At 43.6% G+C, this 19,653-nt stretch overlaps 1 protein-coding gene across 7 annotated transcripts in view; it reads right to left on the bottom strand.

Moving 5' to 3' along the window:
• Positions 1–381: 381 nt before the first annotated feature.
• TSEN15 (tRNA splicing endonuclease subunit 15) overlaps positions 382–19,653 on the bottom strand; it is a 145,316-nt gene continuing 126,044 nt past the window's right edge. For 6 of the 7 annotated variants that reach the window (XM_068240137.1, XM_068240136.1, XM_068240139.1 and 3 more), the window contains 2 exons: positions 18,729–18,972; positions 16,637–16,783 (listed from right to left, as the gene is read on the bottom strand). In XM_068240137.1, coding sequence (XP_068096238.1) covers positions 18,777–18,972 — 196 coding nt within the window. In that variant the 3' untranslated portion in view covers positions 16,637–16,783; positions 18,729–18,776. Of the gene's footprint in view, positions 952–16,636; positions 16,784–18,728; positions 18,973–19,653 lie in introns of those variants that run through there. The other variant, XM_068240135.1, reaches the window with a different exon arrangement.

The following is a 19,653-nucleotide window of genomic DNA, read 5'->3' on the forward strand; positions in this document are numbered from 1 at the left end:
GGCTAGTTTACAGTGCTCAGTTGTGTTGCAGAATAATTCTGCATGTCAACTCATTGCCCATACAATGCTATGGGCCTGTTCACAGTACTGCGTTGTAATGGATCACATTATTCTAACTGCCTGCATGCAGGCTTTGTATTAAAGTCTATGTCCAGTTTCCATTGCAATTCACATTCATTATAACGTGTGATACGATCCTTATCAGGGATGCCGGTTCTTTCTTCAGTAGATCCCAACAAAAGTAAATAATTATTGACAGCCTATCTATCTCATCTCATAAGTTGCTTTGAATGAGTACAGGTGAAGGTCACTGGTTTTACTTTATTTATTATTTATTTATTGTATTTATAAAGCGCCAACATATTACGCAGCGCTGGACATTAGTTTAGGTTACAGTCAATATTTAAGGGTGACATACAGCAAAATGACAATACATGAATACAAGAAAGACCAGATCATGCAGCACAGTATGAGTACAAGGTAATGCTTAGTCAGTCACGGGATGGGAGCATGGAGGTTAGGTTCACTCAGATGCATAGCATGGGTTCACAGTAATGGAGGTGCATGATAAGGTAGGACACAAAAGGAGGAGGACCCTGCCCAAAGGCTTACAATCTAGAGGCAGAGGTAAGGACACGAAAGGTAGGGCACCAGAGTTCAGCTGTGGGTTTAGAGCACTTGTGAGGGGTAGTAGGCCAGAGTGAAAAGGTGAGTTTTGAGGGCTTTCTTGAAGATGTTGAAGGAAACGGCTGCCCTAATGGGTGGAGGTAGGAAGTTCCATAGTGTTGGAGCAGCTCTTGAGAAGTACTTTAATGTTTTATCTTTTTTTGTCACTGAAATCAGTCCTGTATTCTTCTTTCACCTGATGGTCTGTAAAGTAACAGGCAATAGGCTAATAGGCTAGACTCAGAACACCTCATATCCTTTCGGTAATGATGATATATTTAGGCCCTGTGATTACAAAATAAACAAAGTGGACACTAATAATTATTCTACATGTTGTGCATGCAAACATGAATTTACAAAGTTATGTGACTATGGTATTAAATGACCAGCTACTGGCTGATTGATTGGCAGCTGGTGGCTTTCATTTGCTAGCTCAGCTTCCACTTGCCAGACAAGAACAACTGCATTTTAGGAGAAATCTATTAACAGAGGAGATCCTTGTTATTTTAATATTACGAAAACTAAAAAAGGCTTTAACACTTAGACTCCCACCATCATAGGAGTTTTTGTGTTTCCACATCCATATGTCATGGTCTTCTAAAAGCATTTTAGTACAAATCTACTTCCGCCAACTATAGATGTTTTTGTTTCCCCATGTTCCTGTGCCACAAATTTAACTAAATATATTTAGTTCAAAGTTTTGTCTCAGTGCCAACTCTCTATTTGGCTTAAAGGGACTCAGAGCTGGAAAATTAAAAAGATTTTATACATACCTGGGGCTTCCTCCAGCGCCTTAAGCTCCGATCGCTTCCATGCTGCCGTCCTCCGCTGCTCGCAGCTTTGGGAACTGGGTCCTGTCACTGACGTCAGTTACGGCCAGCTACGCAGGAGAAGCGCACCCCCTATGTATCTTTCCAGCAGCTGCTGGAGAGATATGCAAATGGCGCACTTCTCTTACACCAGACTGGCTCCGACTGACGGAAGTGATGGGACCCGGTTCCCGAAGCTGCGAGCAGAGGAGGACAGCGGTGTGGGAGAGATTGGAGTTTATGGGTGTAACGATCAGTGTAACACAGAGAGGGTCTGATTATTGGTGATCTGCAGTATCACCAATAATACAGATATATACCTGATTATTGACGATCTGCAGTATCACCAATAATCAGATATATTACTAACCTCTGGACACCTGAGAGATATGAGTGTTTGGTGCAACAGTAATACTTTGAGAACAATATCAGGAGGACAGGTACAAAGGCAGTAAGGAATACTGCTAGAGTATGAGTACCTTTCAGCAGCCTGAGAATCTCCCGCAGGGAGGAGTCAGACTGGGAGAGGAAGGACCAGGGCGTGAGTGACACCAATAGGAGGATGTCACTGACTGGTCTGTGAACTATCTCTTAACTGAGGAGATAGCTCTCAAGGTCGGACAAGCCAGGTCGGCAACACACGGACATACAAAGTACAAAGACAGGAGGCTGATTCGGTAATCCTAAGGCAAGCAGGGTTTGGCAACAGAGTATCAGATATAGCAAAGTACCAAATCAGTGAACAGAAGAGTGGTCAGGAAAGCAGAAGGTCATAACAGATAATAAACAATGCCTAGTCTTGGGTGTGAGCTCCGTGATCATCAACACCCTGGAACTAGTCTGAAGTATAACAGAATGGTAACACAAGTCCCTAATCTTTGGGTGTGAGATCCTTGATCATCAACACCCTGGAACTAGTCTGAGGTATAACAGAATGATAACACAGATTCCTAATCTTTGGGTGTGAGGTCCTAGATCATCAACACCCTGGAACTAGTCTGAGGTATAACAGAATGATAACACAGATTCCTAATGTTTGGGTGTGAGGTCCTTGATCATCAACACCCTGGGACTAGTCTGAAGTATAACAGAATGATAACACAGATTCTGACAATAAGGTCTGAGTGCTTCCACGTAGTGATCGCAACGACAGACAACCAGAGAATGACCAGCACCCAGTATATATAGCCCAGCGCTCTCCAGCGCCTCCCCTAAGTGCTGGACCAATGGGAACTGGTACAATCGTCAGCTGACTGGCTTGGTCAGCTGACTCCCTTCTGGCTGTCATAAAAGTTCTGCCTCTCATCGCGCGCGCGCCCTTCTGAACCTGTGTGGACTATCAGTCCCAGCCACACCAGACATGTCTTGCATACCACCCGCCACGCTGGACGCGGAAACCGCCGCACCGCTATCAAGGCATGCGGCGGTTTCTCCGCGTTCGGCCATACTAGCAGATGTAGGCCCACGCGTGCAGACCGCCGCGTTGGACGCGGAAACAGCCGCCTTACTCTGAGCGCACGCGGCGGCTTTTCCGCGTTTTTTCACAGTGGGGCTGGAGGAAGCCCCAGGTATGTATAAAATCTTTTTAACTTTCGGCTCTGGTACACTTTAAGATCTGCAAAAAATTCCAAGCTAATGCAGAGTCATGTACATTTTACTGCAAATCTATGCAGCTAGAAAATAGACCAATAAAATGTCTACACTGCAATAGTCATTTAGTCCATTTACAATAGATATTTTATAATAATTATAATTCTGTATCATAATAATAAGCATAATTATCAATCATCTCAAATGTATTGGCTTCTCAATTACAATCTCTACTGTCTAATGTGGGCTTTATTACATGTCGATGCGGGCAATGCATTTAATAAACAAAATTTAAACATATCTGGTACTGGCATGTACTTTTTTTAAACAAAATGCTGGTTTATTAAAGTAACAAAACAAAAAAAAAACCCTGCAAAATGAATTGCTGGTACAAAATATTTAGGGATAATTTGTAGACATAAAAATCATCTAAAGTATTAAATTATAAAAACACCACTGTATGTACCAAATGCAACATAAAATGATTTTTTATCTGTGGGTAGGGTACGTAACACTTCCATTTTCAGATTGCATACAGTAATGATGGATTCCAGTTAATTTTGAGCTAGCTTTAGGGATATATACAGAACATGCTTATAAAGCAATTACCTAGACTTTCCCTTGAGATATTACAGGCAACCTAAACAACCCATAGGCTAGTATATCTAAAAGTTAGTGTATCTCATTGGATTAAAGACCAAACTCATGCCAGTTTTATAACTAAACTTCATGGAAATGTAAAAAGAAAAAAAGTGTGCATTTAAAATTACAAAACATTTTCTATGCAATAAAAATAATCTTCTAGCGTCTTGATTACAAGATGCCAGTATTCAACTCAACTGCTTCAGCATCTCTCCCTTCCAGAGTCAGACTGGGACACTGAGGGACCACCAGTGAATTTTCAGCCTGGGGCCCACTCACCCCATAATTTGAAGCTCACATACCTATGTATTCTGTCAAGTACTGCTGAAGATGTAAGTGGTACATAATAATATGATAGAAATTAGACTACTGTATGGATTAGATTGTGAACTCCTCTGAGGATAGTCAGCAACATGACTATGCAGGGGCGGTTCCAGGAATATTTTGGTGTGGGTAGTGTACAGGTGATGGATCCACTCCAGTGCAGTTTCTAGGCTAAAATGCACCCAGGGCGAGGGTGTAAAAATTGCGCCCCCCCCCCAGTATAGGTAGCCAGCTATAGGTCCCCCCCCCCCGAGTATAGGTGGCCAGGCATAGGTGAGCCAGTAAAGTTGCCCCCCGTATAGGTTAGGCAGGTAGTTGCCTCCAGTATAGGTAGCCAGTATAGTTGCCCCCAGTATATGTTAGATAGGCAGGCACCCCTCCCCCCGGTATAAGTTAGATAAGTAGGTGCCCCCAGTACAGGTTAGCTAGGTAGGTGCCTCCAATATAGGTTGCCAGTATAGTTGCCCCCAGCATAGGTTAGATAGGTAGGTACCCCCAGTATAGGTTAGTTAGGTAGGTAGGTGCCCTCAGTATAGGTAGCCAGTAGTTGACACCTGTAGAGGCTAGCTAAGTAGGTAGGTGCCCCCAATACAGGTTAGATAAGTGCCCCAGTATAGGTTAGATAGTTAGCTGCCCCCCAGTATAGGTTAGATTAGGTATGTGCCCCCAGTATAGATTAGATAGGTAGCTGCCCCCCAGCATAGGTTAGACAGGTAGCTGCCCCCCAGCATAGGTTAGATAGGTAGCTGCCCCCCAGTATAGGTTAGATAGGTAGCTTAGGTTAGATTAGGTAGGTGCCCCCCAGTATAGGATAGATAGGTAGCTGCCCCCAGTACAGGTTAGATTAGGTAGGTGCCCCCCAGTATAGGTTAGATAGGTAGCTACCCCCAGTACAGGTTAGATTAGGTAAGTGCCCCCCAGTATAGGATAGATAGGTAGGTGCCCCCCAGTATAGGATAGATAGGTAGCTGCCCCCGAGTACAGGTTACATTAGGTAGGTGCCCCCCAGTATAGGATAGATAGGTAGCTTGCCCAGTCTAGGTTAAGTAGGTAGGTGCCCCCTCAATGGCGGGGGGATCCAGAGCCGCGGGGAGGGCAGCCCGACCTCTTCCTCCCTCTCCTCTACCGGCCGCCCTCCGGGCTCCCCCCTTGGACTGCAGCAGAGTTAGCGCACAGGGAAGCTGGGGGCATCTAAGCATCTAAGCTATACTGGGGGGCATATACCTATCTAATCTATACTGGTGGGCATATACCTATCTAATCTATACTGGGGGGCATATACCTATCTAACCTATACTGGGGACATATACCTATCTAACCTATACTGGGGCATATGCCTATCTAAGCTATACTGAGGGGCATATACCTATCTAAGCTATACTGAGGGGCATATACCTAGCTAATCTGTAAAGGGGCATATACCTATCTAACCTATACTGGGGCATATACCTATCTAATCTATACTGGGGCATATACCTATCTAAGCTATACTGAGGGGCATATACCCATCTAATCTATACTGGGGGCATATACCTATCTAACATATACTGGGGGGCATATACCTATCTAAAATATACTGGGGGGCATATACCTATCTAAAATATACTGGGGGGCATATACCTATCTAACCTATACTGGGGGACATATACCTATCTAATCTATACTGGGGGGTATATACCTGTCTAACGTATACTGGAGCCATATACCTATCTAACCTATACTGGAGCCATATACCTATCTAACCTATACTGGAGGCATATACCTATCTAATCTATACTGGGGCATATACCTAGCTAATCTATACTGGGGCATATACCTAACTAACCTATACTAGGGGACATATACCTATCTAACCTATACTGGAGCCATATACCTATCTAACCTATACTGGGGGCAACTATATGGGCTACCTATACTCGGCTGGCTACCTATACTGTGGGCACCTATACCTGTCTCCACATTGGGGCACATTTTACGCCCTCGCCCTGGGTGCAATTTAGCCTAGAAACTGCTAATATTTGGCTCCACGCACATCATGTTTTGGCCACGCCCACATGCCGCTTTCAGGAATCCCCCCTTGAAAATCCTGGATTTGCCCCTGCACTAGGTGGGGAAGCTGGTTAGTTAAAAAAGGGGTTTGGTAATGCACTGGAAAATGGGCATGGTCAGGATGGGTCATAGGCATGGCCAAATGTACATAAAATAAGTAGTGGTGTTATTCAAAGACAATGGTCCTAATGCTAGGTACATACCATACAATATTCTGGCAGATTTACCTGCCAGATCGATTTTTTCCAACACGTTTGATTTATTTTCTGCTCAATGTCCATAGAAGTGAACGGAAATCGTTTATAAAATCGCTCGAAATTCAGATCGGACATGTTAGAAAAAATCAATCTGGAAGGTAAGTCTACCAAAAAATTGTATGGTATGCACCTAGCATAATTGAAAAATTTTGGATGAAGCCCCCTCTCCTTTAATAAGAAGTAATGCCTTGGTTAGCATACATATGGTAGGGATTAGATTAGTGCTGCAGAAGATGCCAGTGCTATATAAATACATAATAGCAATATGGTAGGGCATAAGACTATGACTGTGGTAGGATTAGATTGTGAGCTCCTCTGGGGGCAGTCAATGACATGAATATGTACTCTGTAAAGTGCTGCAGAAGATGTCAGTGCTATATAAATACATAATAATATGGTAAAACATAAGACTATAACTATGGTAGGAATAGATTGTGAGCTCCTCTGAGGACAGTCAGTGACATGACTATGCATGCTATTAAGTGCTGCAGAAGATGTCAGTGCAATATAAATACATAATAATAATATGGTAGGGCATAAAACTATGGCTGTGGTAGGATTAGATTGTAAGCTCCTCTGGGGACAGTCAGTGACAGGACTATGTACTCTGTAATGCTACTGAAGATGTGAGTGCTATATAAATACATAATATTATTATTAATAATAATAATAATAATAATATGGTAGGGAATTGGACTAGGATTATGGTAGGGATTAGATTGTGACTTGGGCAACTAGGGGGAGGACACTGGGGCTAATGGAGAGAGGGAGGTCACTGAAGCTAGTGGGGAGAGGGAGGAGGTCATTAGAGCTAGTAGGGGGGGAAGGTTACTGAAGCTAGTGGGGGGGGGGGGGGGGGGGAGAAGGTCACTGGGGTTAGTGGGCGGACGGAGAAGGTAACTGGAGCTAGTGGGGGAAGCAGAAGGTCACTGGAGCTAGTGGGGAGAGGGAGGAGATCACTGAAGGCAGTGGGGAGAGGGAGGAGTTCATTAGAGCTAGTGGAGGAGGCAGGTCACTGAAGCTAGTGGAAGGGGAGAGAGAGAAGGTCACTGGGGCTAGTGGGTGGGCGGAGAAGGTAACTGGGGCTAGTGGTGGGGGGGCAGAGGGTCACTGGGGCTAGTGGGTAGAGGGAGGACGTCACTGGAGCTAGTGGGGAGAGGGAGGAGGTCATTAGAGCTAGTGGGAGAGACAGACGGTCACTGAAGCTAGTGGAGGGGGGGGGGAGGGAGGAGGTCATTGGGGCTAGTGGGGAGAGGGAGGAGGTCATTAGAGCTAGTGGGGGAGGCTGGTCACTGAAGCTAGTGGGGTGAGGGAGAAAGTCATTGGGGCTAGTGGGTGGGCGGAGAAGGTCACAGGGGCTAGTGGGGGAGGCAGAAGGCCACTGGAGCTAGTGGGAGGGGAGGAAGAAGGTCACTGGGGCTAGTGAAGGTAACTGGAGCTAGTGGTGGGCAGAGGGTCACTGGGGCTAGTGGGTGAGGCAGAAGGCCACTAGGGCTAGTGGGTGGGCGGAGAAGGTAACTGGAGCTAGTGGGGAAGGCAGAAAGCCACTGAAGCTAGTGGGGAGGGAGAAGGTCACTGTAGGTAGTGGAGGGAGGTAGATGGATACTTAGTGAATTGGGAGACTTGCTCCAGCCTGTCTTTCACGTGCCAGACACACACCCTCCTTATTCTCCACCAGGCTGGGGGCGACCTTTCCTCTGTCGAGGGGCGGGGCTTCCTCCAGGCAGGGCTCACCTGCCGGACATATGCTCCTTAGTGAGCAACCACGGGGCTAGATACCACACTTTCTGTGTGTGAGTGGCAGGGATCACACTAGCCAGCCAACCTATCCTCCGTGTCTGTGTCGGGGTTGAGCTTCCGCTATCAGGGTCGGGGTTTATACTGCCTGCAACTCTCTTTTAAGTGTCCCAGATGGTGACAGCTGCGGGGAGCTATGATGGACTGCAACCCCTGTGAGCAGTGAGACATGCACATACCACACACATGCTGCTCACAGGCATAGCAAAGTAGCAGCCTCAGCTGCCTGTTGGCTCTTTTTCTCCCCAATCCCACCATGTACAGGAACACAAAAGTGGGCGGGGCATACCAGCAACAGGACCTACCGGGGAAAACCAGAGTTCCTGCTGGATCAGTCCAACCCTCCTCCCTTCTCATCTTTTTCTCAGAAAACACAATTCATTGCATGAAAAGTGTAATGTCATGGCTGGTCAACTGGGCAGCACTGTGGCCTAGTGGTTATACACAGACATGATATGGTAGGGATTCGATTGTGAGCCTTTCTGAGGGACAGTTAAGTGACAAGACAATATATACCCTGTAAAGCACTGCAGAAGATGTCAGCACTAGATAAATACTAAATACTGTAATAATAAATAAATAACTTTGATTCCCACTGTAGCCATGTCCCCCACATTACTGACAGAAACTCCATTGCTTCCATTGTCGCCAGAGGAGCAGAACTGAGGCAGAAATAGCCCATCCCCACCCCCACATGGTCAAATTTGTCACTGGTGGTTGCTTACAGGCAGAACGATACATTTTTTTATGCTGCAATAGCAGTATTTTTGCAATAGTTTTACAAAAACCTATAAATAAATGCATTTTTATGAAAAGCAATTTTAAAAACCTGCCTGAAAAAAGCATGTTGGAAATTAAGGCTACTTTTTTTTATCTCTTGCGTTGTGTTGGAAATAAATAAAAAAAACAGACAGGGTTTTTCTTACTGTGGTCCAATTAGAGAGGCTTCCTCACATACTGTTCTTATGATATGTAGATATTGCTTTGGGAGGCTGGGGCTTATTGCTAGAAGAGTGACATTTTCTTTCTCTTGCTTTACTTAAATACACATTTTCAGAATATTACTGTTATGTTTTAGCCATGGAAATCCTCAACTTCAAGGTTCATTCGTCACCACCTTTGACAAAGACTGAGTGGCTCTTACTTGCCATAACACTGCAGGGAAACTTAGAGCTCTTTTTCTTAACCTTTACAGTGAGAAAAAAAGAAAAAAAAGGAACACAACCTAATTCTAAATAGAATAGAGATGATACATGCAAACATGCACGTTTTCTTTATTTATCTATAAAAAGGCTGATTTACAAAATCAGGTACCTAGAAAACTAAAGCAAAAAACTGAACACTTTGCCACAACAACCAGTCCTAGTTTGAAACATGAGTAGATGCTATGGGCGGCCACTTTTGCACCATTCTTGATAAGGCCCGGTTCACACTTGCGGTTGTTTGCCAAACGGACCGGATGACCTGACCGGATCCGGACCGGAACCGTACGGTTCTGATCCGGATCCGATCCGGATCCGGTCAGGTTGCATCAGGTGTTCATCAGGATGCGATCCGGATCCGTTTGGCAAAAGTAACGTAAAAACAAAAAAAAAGTTGGGGTCTGGGAGGTCAGCAGAAGGGGGACCTGTGGAATCAGGCCCTCTGCTGTTTAGCACTCACCTCCACCTGCGACATGCTGCCAACATCTCCGGATTCGGATCCAGCTGTGCTGCTCCACTCCAAAATGCTTGCCCATGTGTCCCCATCCAATATCGCCGCAACAATCCGCATAGGAAGTGGGGTAGAACATCCGGATTTCTCAGCCAGTGTGTTGTGCGCTCTCCGGTCCCCATTGGTTTGTATTGGCCGGATGGTGCAGTCCGGCTCCGCCCCGGATACGGCTGCCGGAGGAGCCGGATCAAAAAATAGCGCATGTTGGAACGGAGGCCGGAGTCCGGATCCGGCCCGGATCCGGTCCGGCAGAACGGACGCATGTGAACGGACGCATAGGCTTTCATTGCTATGCCGTGCGTCCGTTCCGTCCGTTCTGCAAGCGGTGCGGCTCCGGCACGGCGATTCCGGACGGCCACCGCTAATGTGAACCGGGCCTAAATCTCCCTCTTAATACATATTCCTTTGAGGGTCTTTTTACACTTGGGCCCATATGCAATTCACTTTTTCACCTGAGTTTTCTCCTAGGAGAGAATCTTTCATCATCTGTATAAAATAACTTTTTAGCACTCTGCAATTGAACAATACCATAAGCAGGCGTAAAAGTACCATCAAAAGTATTCTGAGTATTTTCATGCTTGCCTCTGGCTTAAAAGGCATTTTATTAATAAGGTATGAAAATATCCCCTTGGAGAAAACGCAGGAGAAAAAGTGAATTGCATATGGGCCTTGGTGCGTTTTGTTTTTTTTAAACAATTGCACCACACCGCAGTCAAAAAGACTCACCACACGTTATTGCTGTGGTGCAACCAGGAAAACAATTAGTGATGCATACTTTGCCTCACTTCGGGGGTGAACGCACCATCGCAAATGTTACTGTTGTGGTGGCGCGACAGGACCCACCACAAGTCGCCGCACCACATACAGTGTGAATGCACCATTGGGATATCATTTCTTTTGCAACGGGTTGTGGCGGTTGATGCAATGCAACACAGTAAGTATAAAAGGGACCTCAAAGAAACATCTAATTATGTGCTGGAATAGAATCCGCAAGCTAGAATTTAAAGAGCAGATTTGCAGAGGAATCTTCTGTCACACTGTTTAACATGTTTACATAGGATGTTCCTTTATTAGGGGTCACATGCTTAGAGTTTGGTACATTTACAACACTTTTTCCTGAAGACAGAGTAATATATAGTAGACTATAGTAGACATAGTAAATTTGACCAGCCTCCAGCATTTTTTTTATTTACACAGTGCTACTAGCAAACTGACAATCTTTTTACTATAGTTATATTTTTGCACATTTAATATGTTGTTGTGCTAAACAATATCAACCTACTGCTAAATAAAGCCATTGCTCTCCAACACTTTTTGTCTTTTTCTCAGTGTCTTTGTACGGTAGGGATGGGAACATTTCATCCCTCATTATTTTTAATGGATTTATTCCTATACTATTAGACAGCTCTATGGATTGACACATACACAGGGACACCGTGCTTTACTACATGAATTCCCCACAAGCTAAGCCACCCATACCTCCACCGAGCCACACAGCATCTGCACTGAGCATGACCCGCATGTGGCACAGGGAGAAACCGTTCTGACAGCTGACATCTCCGGGAACAACTGGCTCCTGCTCAACCACTGTGCGCCGACAGTGTGCAGGAGCTGAACGTGGTCTGGGAAGGGAGCAGAAGGAGCCCATGCAATATCATCAACCTGGTGGGTGGATATCAATTTTATGATGTGCTTGGTTATTAAAGCTATTCATTATTATGCAACTGGTTATGTTATGGTTTAACCCCCTTGCTGTTCCAATTCTGCCGGCAAGGGGGCGGCGCAGCACTTTTTTTTTAATTATAATTTTTTTTTAATTCATGTAGCTAGCCTAGCGCTAGCTACATTATAGCCACTGACAATCTCCTATATACTTCGATCGCCGCTGGCGATCTTTGCAGCGGGTAGCGGCGAATTGGCGGCGATCGGGATATGCACGCAGCTAGCAAAGTGCTAGCTGTGTGCAATAAAAAAAATTTGTGAAAATCGGCCCAGCGGGGCCTGGAGAAATCCTCCTGCGCAGGTTACCCCGAGCTGAGCTCGGGATATCCGTCAAGAAGGTCAATACAGAGTTTTAAAAAAATGAGCTGTTGTTCAAAGAAAAAAAATAATTAAAACCTTAATAAAGCAGGCAACGGTCTATTATCATGCATTATTTTGGTAGGTCTTTATTCCATAGATGTGTTTTTTTTCTCACCTGGGGTTTCTTCCAGCCCCTCAAAGTCTATCTATCAGGTCCCATGCTCAGGGTCTGTACTCCTCTAAGCTGCTTTCAGCTTCGGAAGCTCGCCAACCCAGGCCAGGTTGTGAACTTCTGCGCATGCGCCTGCCACAATCGCAGAAGCTCATGAACCGACCTGTTTTGCTGAGCTTCCAAAACTGAAAGCAGCAAGAGAAGGGAGCCTCAGTGTGGGATTTTTGTTCTTACCTTGGAATTCCTTAAAGTTTCATTCAGGCCTGAAACCCACCAGCAGCTCTTTTCTAAGCGCTTGTGATGTGAATTTGCTAATGTAATGCTATGCGGAATTTTTTGAAAATCACATCCCTCAAGTGGGATCACACACATAGCATTACATAAGCAAGAGCTGTTTAAATCACAAGCACTTAGAAAAGACTTAGAAAAGCGCTGTTAGTGGGTTCTAGGCCTTAATGTTGGGTAGTGCATTACCACGATTATCATTCTCATAGTCACCTCCACCCACACTATTATATGGTGCTGGGAGGAGATCACAATGACACTGGTGTTTAAATTATAAAGCTTGGCAAAGTGAGGATGGGATGCTTAACCAAATGAATATTAATTCCGCAGTGCCTCATTTTTCTTTCCTAGATGACTGTGCCTGCCCAGATATGCAGATGTCAGTAGGACATCCAATGAATATGAATAAACCCTCTGCTAACATCAGTGGAGAGTGATGTAGCCATAAGAGGAGATGGTAGAGGTTTGCTGAATCTCAATGAAGTATAACATATAAAAGAATGCACCATTTCTAAGTGGTTTTAACTAATTTTGTAAAAGCAGTCTCTGGCCCCTTAAAGGGAACCTAAACAGAGGGATATGGATGTTTCCTTTTAAACAATACCAGTTGCTTGGCAGTCCTGCCAACGTAAACGATTTATACATAGCTGGGGCTTCCTCCAGCCCCATCTGCACGGATCGGTCCCGTGCTGCCCTCCTCAGCCTTCTCCAGTACTGGGTCCCGTAACTTCGGCCAGTCTGAGCATGCGCAGTGTGCTCTCTCTGTCTCTCTCCGGCGGAGAATAGTACTGCACAGTTCTATTCTACGCCGGAGAGGGACGGAGAGAACTCACTGCGCATGCTCAGACTGGCCGCAACTGTCCGAAATTACGGGACCTGGCAATAGGTGCAAACTCCATGATCAAGAATTTAACTCCTTTGACATTCACTTTGCTTCAGGCTAAGCAGAACAGGAAAGCCTTACCACACCCCGTCACTGTCCTTTTAGACCCACAGTAATAGGTCAATTAGCACTTTTGAAAATGTTTAATAGGATTCTGCCCTTATGGTCTTGGTTGTACTTTGACTCCACAGATCTTAGATTATAAGTAGACCACTACAGCACTTGCATGGTAGCTGATGTCCAGGGATCGAAGTTGATGTGTGTTTAAAGAACACCTGAAGTAAGAGGCATATGGTGGCTGTCATATTTGTTACAAGAAAAACAGATCAAGTAGATGTACTGTACATCTAATGCATGTAGACTTTGCAGTTATTGTTAGCTAGCAATTATTGATAATTTTGGAATTTTTTTAATCGAACAATTCTTGGATACGCTGCCTAATTTATCACAGTGACATGCTGCTATTCTATAATTGTTCCATGTTTGGTTCACATTTTCTTTGCTCTGTTGTTCCTTTTATCTGTAAGTTGCATGCAGAGAGACTTCAATTGCACCCACTTTTTTCTCCCTTACCAAGCTGCTCCCATTGGCCAACTTCAACCACCTGCAGTCATGTGAAATTGGTGACTAACTAAGCTGGCATTGGCAGTACTCTGAAGTGCTACCACTACAGTTGTCTGTATTGCATTTTATGCCCTCAACCTGCAGCCTACAAAATGTCTTCATCAACATAGTAAAAACTATACATACAGCACATCAGTAGTTTGATGTAGGTGCATTCTCCTCTGTGCTCCAACTGGAGAAATCCAGAATTTCATAAGTGGCCACAACAATCACCCAGCACCAAAATATCTTCCTTTAGACTCCAGTAAGTCTTCTATGAACCTGGGTTAGCGCTTTTTAACCGACATAAATGGCAAGGGTCGGTTTATAGTGAGTGCGCTGCATCATCGCATTAGTTGCCAGGGAGATACCGCACTGTTATCAATGTTACAGCAATATGCATGCGCTGAAGATGCATGCATAATGTGATTTGCACTGCAATGTATGCATTATCATTGCATTGTATTGGAACCACATCTGGGCGGCAATTGATGCATTCACTGTAACCCTGGCCACAGTGACTTATATGTACAGTGGGATGCGAAAGTTTGGGCAATCTTGTTATTCGTCATGATTTTCCTGTATAAATCATTTGTTGCTACGATAAAAAATGTAAATTAAATATATCATATAGGAGACACACACAGTGATATTTGAAAAGTGAAATGAAGTTTATTGGATTTACAGAAAGTGTACAATAATTGCATAAATAAAATTAGGCAGGTGCATACATTTGGGCACTGTTGTCATTTTATTGATTCAAAAACCTTTAGAACTAATTATTAGAACACAAATTGGCTTGGTAAGCTCAGTGACCCCTGACCTACATACACAGGTGAATCTAGTTATGAGAAAGAGTATTTAAGGGGGTCAATTGTAAGTTTCCCTCCTCTTAATTTTCTATGAAGAGTAGCAACATGGGGGTCTCAAAACAACTCTCAAATGACCTGAAGACAAAGATTGTGCACCATCATGGTTAAGGGGAAAGATACAGAAAGCTGTCTCAAAGATTTCAGCTGTCTGTTTCCACATTTAGGAACATATTGAGGAAATGGAAGACCGCAGGCTAAGTTCAAGATAAGGCTCAAATTGGAAGACCAAGAAAAATCTCGTATAAACAGATTCGATGAATGGTGAGAACAGTCAAAATCAACCCAAAGACGAGCACCAAATACCTACAACATCATTTTGCTGCAGATGGAGTCACTGTGCATCGTTCAACCATTCGGCACACTTTACACAAGGAGATGCTGTATGTGAGATTGATGCAGAGGAAGCCTTTTCTCCACCCACAGCACAAACAGAGCCACTTGAGGTATGCTAAAGCACATTTGGACAAGGCAGCTTCATTTTCAAATAAGGTGCTGTGGACTGATGAAACTAAAATTGAGTTATTTGGACAGAACAGTACCTACAGTAAAATATGGTGGTTGTTCTATCTTGATGTGGGGCTGTGTGGCCAGTGCAGGGACTTGGGATCTTGTCAAAGTTGAGGGATGCATGGATTCCACTCAGTATCAGCAGATTCTGGATACCGATGTCCAGGAATCAGTGACAAAGCTGAAGATGTGCCGGGGCTGGATCTTTCAACAAGACAACGAACCTAAACACTGCTCAAAATCCACTAAGGCATTCATGCAGAGGAACAAATACAGCGTTCTGGAATGGCCATCTCAGTCCCCAGACCTGACTATAATTGAAAATCTGTGGTCTGAGTTAAAGAGAGCTGTCCATGCTCGGAAGCCATCAAACCTGAATGAATTAGAGATGTTTTGTAAGGAGGAATAGTCCAAAATACTTTCAACCAGAATCCAGACTCTCATTGGAACCTACAGGAAGCATTTAGAGGCTGTATTTTCTGCAAAAGTAGGATCTACTAAATATTGATTTCACTTCTTTTTTGTGGTGCCCAAATTTATGCACCTGCCTAATTCTGTTTAAACAATTATTGCACACTTTCTGTAAATCCAATAAACTTCATTTCACTTCTCAAATATCACTGTGTGTGTCTCCTATATGATATATTTCACTGACATTTTTTATTGTAACAACCAAAGATTTATACAGGAAAATCATGACGATTAACAAGGTTGCCCAAAATTACGCATCCCACTGTAGAAACCATTTGTTCTTGTTGTCCATAGGAATCAGTCATATTTCTAATTTCAATTTCTGACCATGTCACAGGACACAAACAGGCATTTTAAATATATTTACTGCAAAACGTACAGATGTGCAATGTGCACAACATTCTGAATTGCAAAGTAATGTATATTTATTATCATGCATCAGCATGTGGCACTTAGCTGTTTCAGAACAAGTGATCAAATATTTAATGCAAGGATTTTTAGCTGCACAAGCCTTGTTTTCCATGCAATGAAAACACTTCAGTAATCTGGTCACTAAGCTATTAAATGGTGAATTTAGATTTTTGCCTGGAGATGGGCTTGAACTATTTACAACACAAAAGTACACTCCTTCTCTCCCATACTTGTTAGTAAAAGCAAGAAGTTTTTAATCAGGATGATACTATTTATTGGCTAACTTAGAGATGGATAAACAGTGAGCTTTCGACTTATAAAAAGCCTTCGTCGGACTGGTTCCTGACCAAAACTGAAAAACACAGCTTATATACACTGACATACAGAGGAGAAATATTCTTTAGCAAACATAAATGTAATTAGATGCCTTAACTGTTACTGAGGAGGCAAGTAGACTTGCAAATTGCAATATTAAGTCTGTTTCAAAGCCGAATTCCAGGAAGAATTAGATAGCACTCTGTCATGTACTCATGACTGACAATAATAGAGACTGAAAAAAACGATATTATCAGCATTTCTTTTTTATTAGCAGCTGTGATTGCAGTTGTTTGATTAAAATGTCAGGAGATTTAGGACATGTTGCCACGCTGGTTTTGAAGGTTGGATTGGGGAATTGTGTCACTTTTCCATCATGCAGGGCAGCCATATTCCTGCCAAGCAGAACAGTGGGAGATGGTTGGCTCAGTCAAGATGCAGCCATAGCTTACAAACATACTTACTCTGGTTTATTTATAATTATATAATTGAATTCTGTATCATTAGTAGGTAGGAGTTACACGGTATATAATTTACTTTCTTGAATTATGCTATATGCTCTAATCATAATTACAATTATCTCAATTTATTTATAGTAACATGATACTTACAAATACAAAGTGGAAGGAAGAGAAAAATACATTGTGAATTAAGCCCATAGTGGGCTCGATAACTTGCTGCTGACATTCCTCATGCTGATCTTTGTCTTTGGGGTCAACTCAAGTTCCCTGTTCCCAACCTCGTAATACTCAACTGGCCCCAAAGTCGAATATTTTCCAGGAAACGCCCATGACCACGTACAATTGCTTTGGAATTGGGCATGCACTTGTGCACCACGCATGCTTACTAGAAGTGAACGCTTGTGAACAAGAAACTTAGCGCACTTCAAGAGTGCTGTAAATACTCCGGGCCAGATGCCTCACTAGGCACAATAGGCATGTTAAAAGAGATGCTAGCGCTGCAAAGGCTCCTGGTACCCACTAGCGTCCATACTCTCCCTCTCACTGAGATCTGTCACAGCTCTAGTCATTCTTCTTTTCTAGGGCTGTTGCCTTTGTTATGACTGTGTGGAAACATGAGTGATCAGGTGCACTTGGTGTGGCTTGATTTGAAGGGGTAGTTTAGGGCACAGGAATTTTTGTGAACCCTGTTCATAGTTTTGTATACTAAAATGGACACATTGGAGATGGAGAGAACATTTTTATGCCTCCCTCTTTCAAGGGAGCCTGAAGCGAAAGGAATATAAAAGGCTGCCATATTTATTTCCTTTTAAACAATACCAATTGCCTGGCAGTACTGCTAATCATTCTGACATCAGAAGTGTCTTAATCACACACCAGAAACAAGCATGCAGCTAATCCAGTCAGACTTCAGTCAGAAACACATGATCTGCATGCTTGTTCAGGGTCTACGGCTAAAAGTATTAAAGGCAGAGAATCAGAAGGACAGCCTGACAATTTGTATTGTTTAAAAGGAAATAAATGTCAGCCTCCATATCCTTTCTCACTTCAGGTTCCCTTCAACTTGATGTAGATGAAAACTAGTACTAACGTTTCCCCATATATTCTGCACATATTCACAGAGTGTCCATGAGATAGCAAACCACAAAGTTCAGAAAGAAATCAGTAATACCACATTGAAGGCTGCTAAGCCAAGTCTTGCTTTAAAAATATGGTAATATAGCCAGTTCTTCAGTCACTGATTCTGATGACTGAGGCATGAGTTCATCCCCTCAATAGCAAAGAAAAAAAAAAACACATCTTCCTTTTTCCATTAAAGAGTCTGATGCGAGAATAGATCTCGCTTCAGACCTCATAGCTAGCAGGGGCATGCGTGCCCCTGCTAAAACGCAGCTATAGCGCGGCTTAACGGGGGTCCCTGTCCCCCCAAACCCCCTCCGTGCAGCGGGGGAGCGCTTCCTGGTTGGGGCAGGGCTAACCGCCGCAGCCCTGCCCCATGCGCGTCTGTCAGACGCGTATCTCCGCCTCTACCCCGCCCCTCTCAGTCTTCCTTCACTGAGAGGGGCGGGGGAGAGGCGGCGATGCGCGTCAGGGCTGCAGCCGTTAGCCCTGCCTCCAGGAAGAAGATTACCAGCGACCATTTTACGACCAACTTTTGCGGGGGGTGGGTTGGGGGTGAAGGGACCCCCGTTAAGCCGCGGGATAGCGGCGTTTTAGCAGGGGCACACGTGCCCCTGCTATATATAAGACCTGAAGCGAGATTTAGTCTCGCTTCAGTGTCTCTTTAAGGCTACTATAAAATAGTATTCCTGAATATGCTGGAAACCATAAAAAGAATTTTCAGACATCTGTCCAAGTAGGCATTCAAAACTCAATTTACCAGTTACTCCAATGATGAGCATAATTAAGCCTTGATTGTGTTCTCTGGCTACCTCAGAGATCTCATTTTGTTCTTTTTCCAGCGTTTATTGTCAATGTCCTCTGCAAAATCTGGAGGATCCGGGACCACAAAGCCGTCTGTCAGTTTGTAATAAACAATTGTTGAATCAGATTCTACAATAGCTAAAAGACATGAACTTGACACAGTTTCTCCTGTCTGATGAAGTTTCATATACTGTTGGATCCTGGAATACAGAAAAAAGTTACTTAATAAAACCGAATGTGTATCATGTTTTAAATGTGCTAAAAATAACAAAGGGATTAAGAAATATTATTTAAAGAATGAATCAAGTCCTAGGTTTTCTAAACACTCTCCATTAACCACAACATCAACAACAACAACAACAATTATAACCTTCAGGCTGGGAGCACACCTGTCTGGTTTCTGCAATGTGTGTTCCTGCCATGTGTGTTTCTGCATTTTTTTTCAGCGTTTGGATTTGCGCTTTTGAACGCGTTTGTGTGTTTTGGCCTTTTTAACATTTGAAAAAATACAGTATTCAATCTACTTTGTACAAGCATGCATTTTGTATGCCCCGTAGGAAAGCATTGTAGGTGGGAAGAAGCAACACGTTATTTGATTTAAAAATGTGCGTTGTGAATTGTTAAGAAAAACAAAAGTTTGCTTTCCTAAAACAGAAAGAATTTGCGATAATTCAGGTTGGAGTGAGCTTGAGATGTCTCCCAGAGCAACACTGCTGAATATATGCAAATTAACCATTGTACCCTTAGAAGCTAAACACACCTCCAGAACCGCTGTAATGCAATGATGTGTCAGCTTGTTAATTTGTACAGAGCCATAATAATCCAACATGCATACAGGCTGTTTCGGATTGTTTGATCCTCATCAGTGCATGGCATGGATT

Source organism: Hyperolius riggenbachi, chromosome 6, assembly GCF_040937935.1.
Source record: "Hyperolius riggenbachi isolate aHypRig1 chromosome 6, aHypRig1.pri, whole genome shotgun sequence".
NCBI lineage: Eukaryota > Metazoa > Chordata > Amphibia > Anura > Hyperoliidae > Hyperolius > Hyperolius riggenbachi.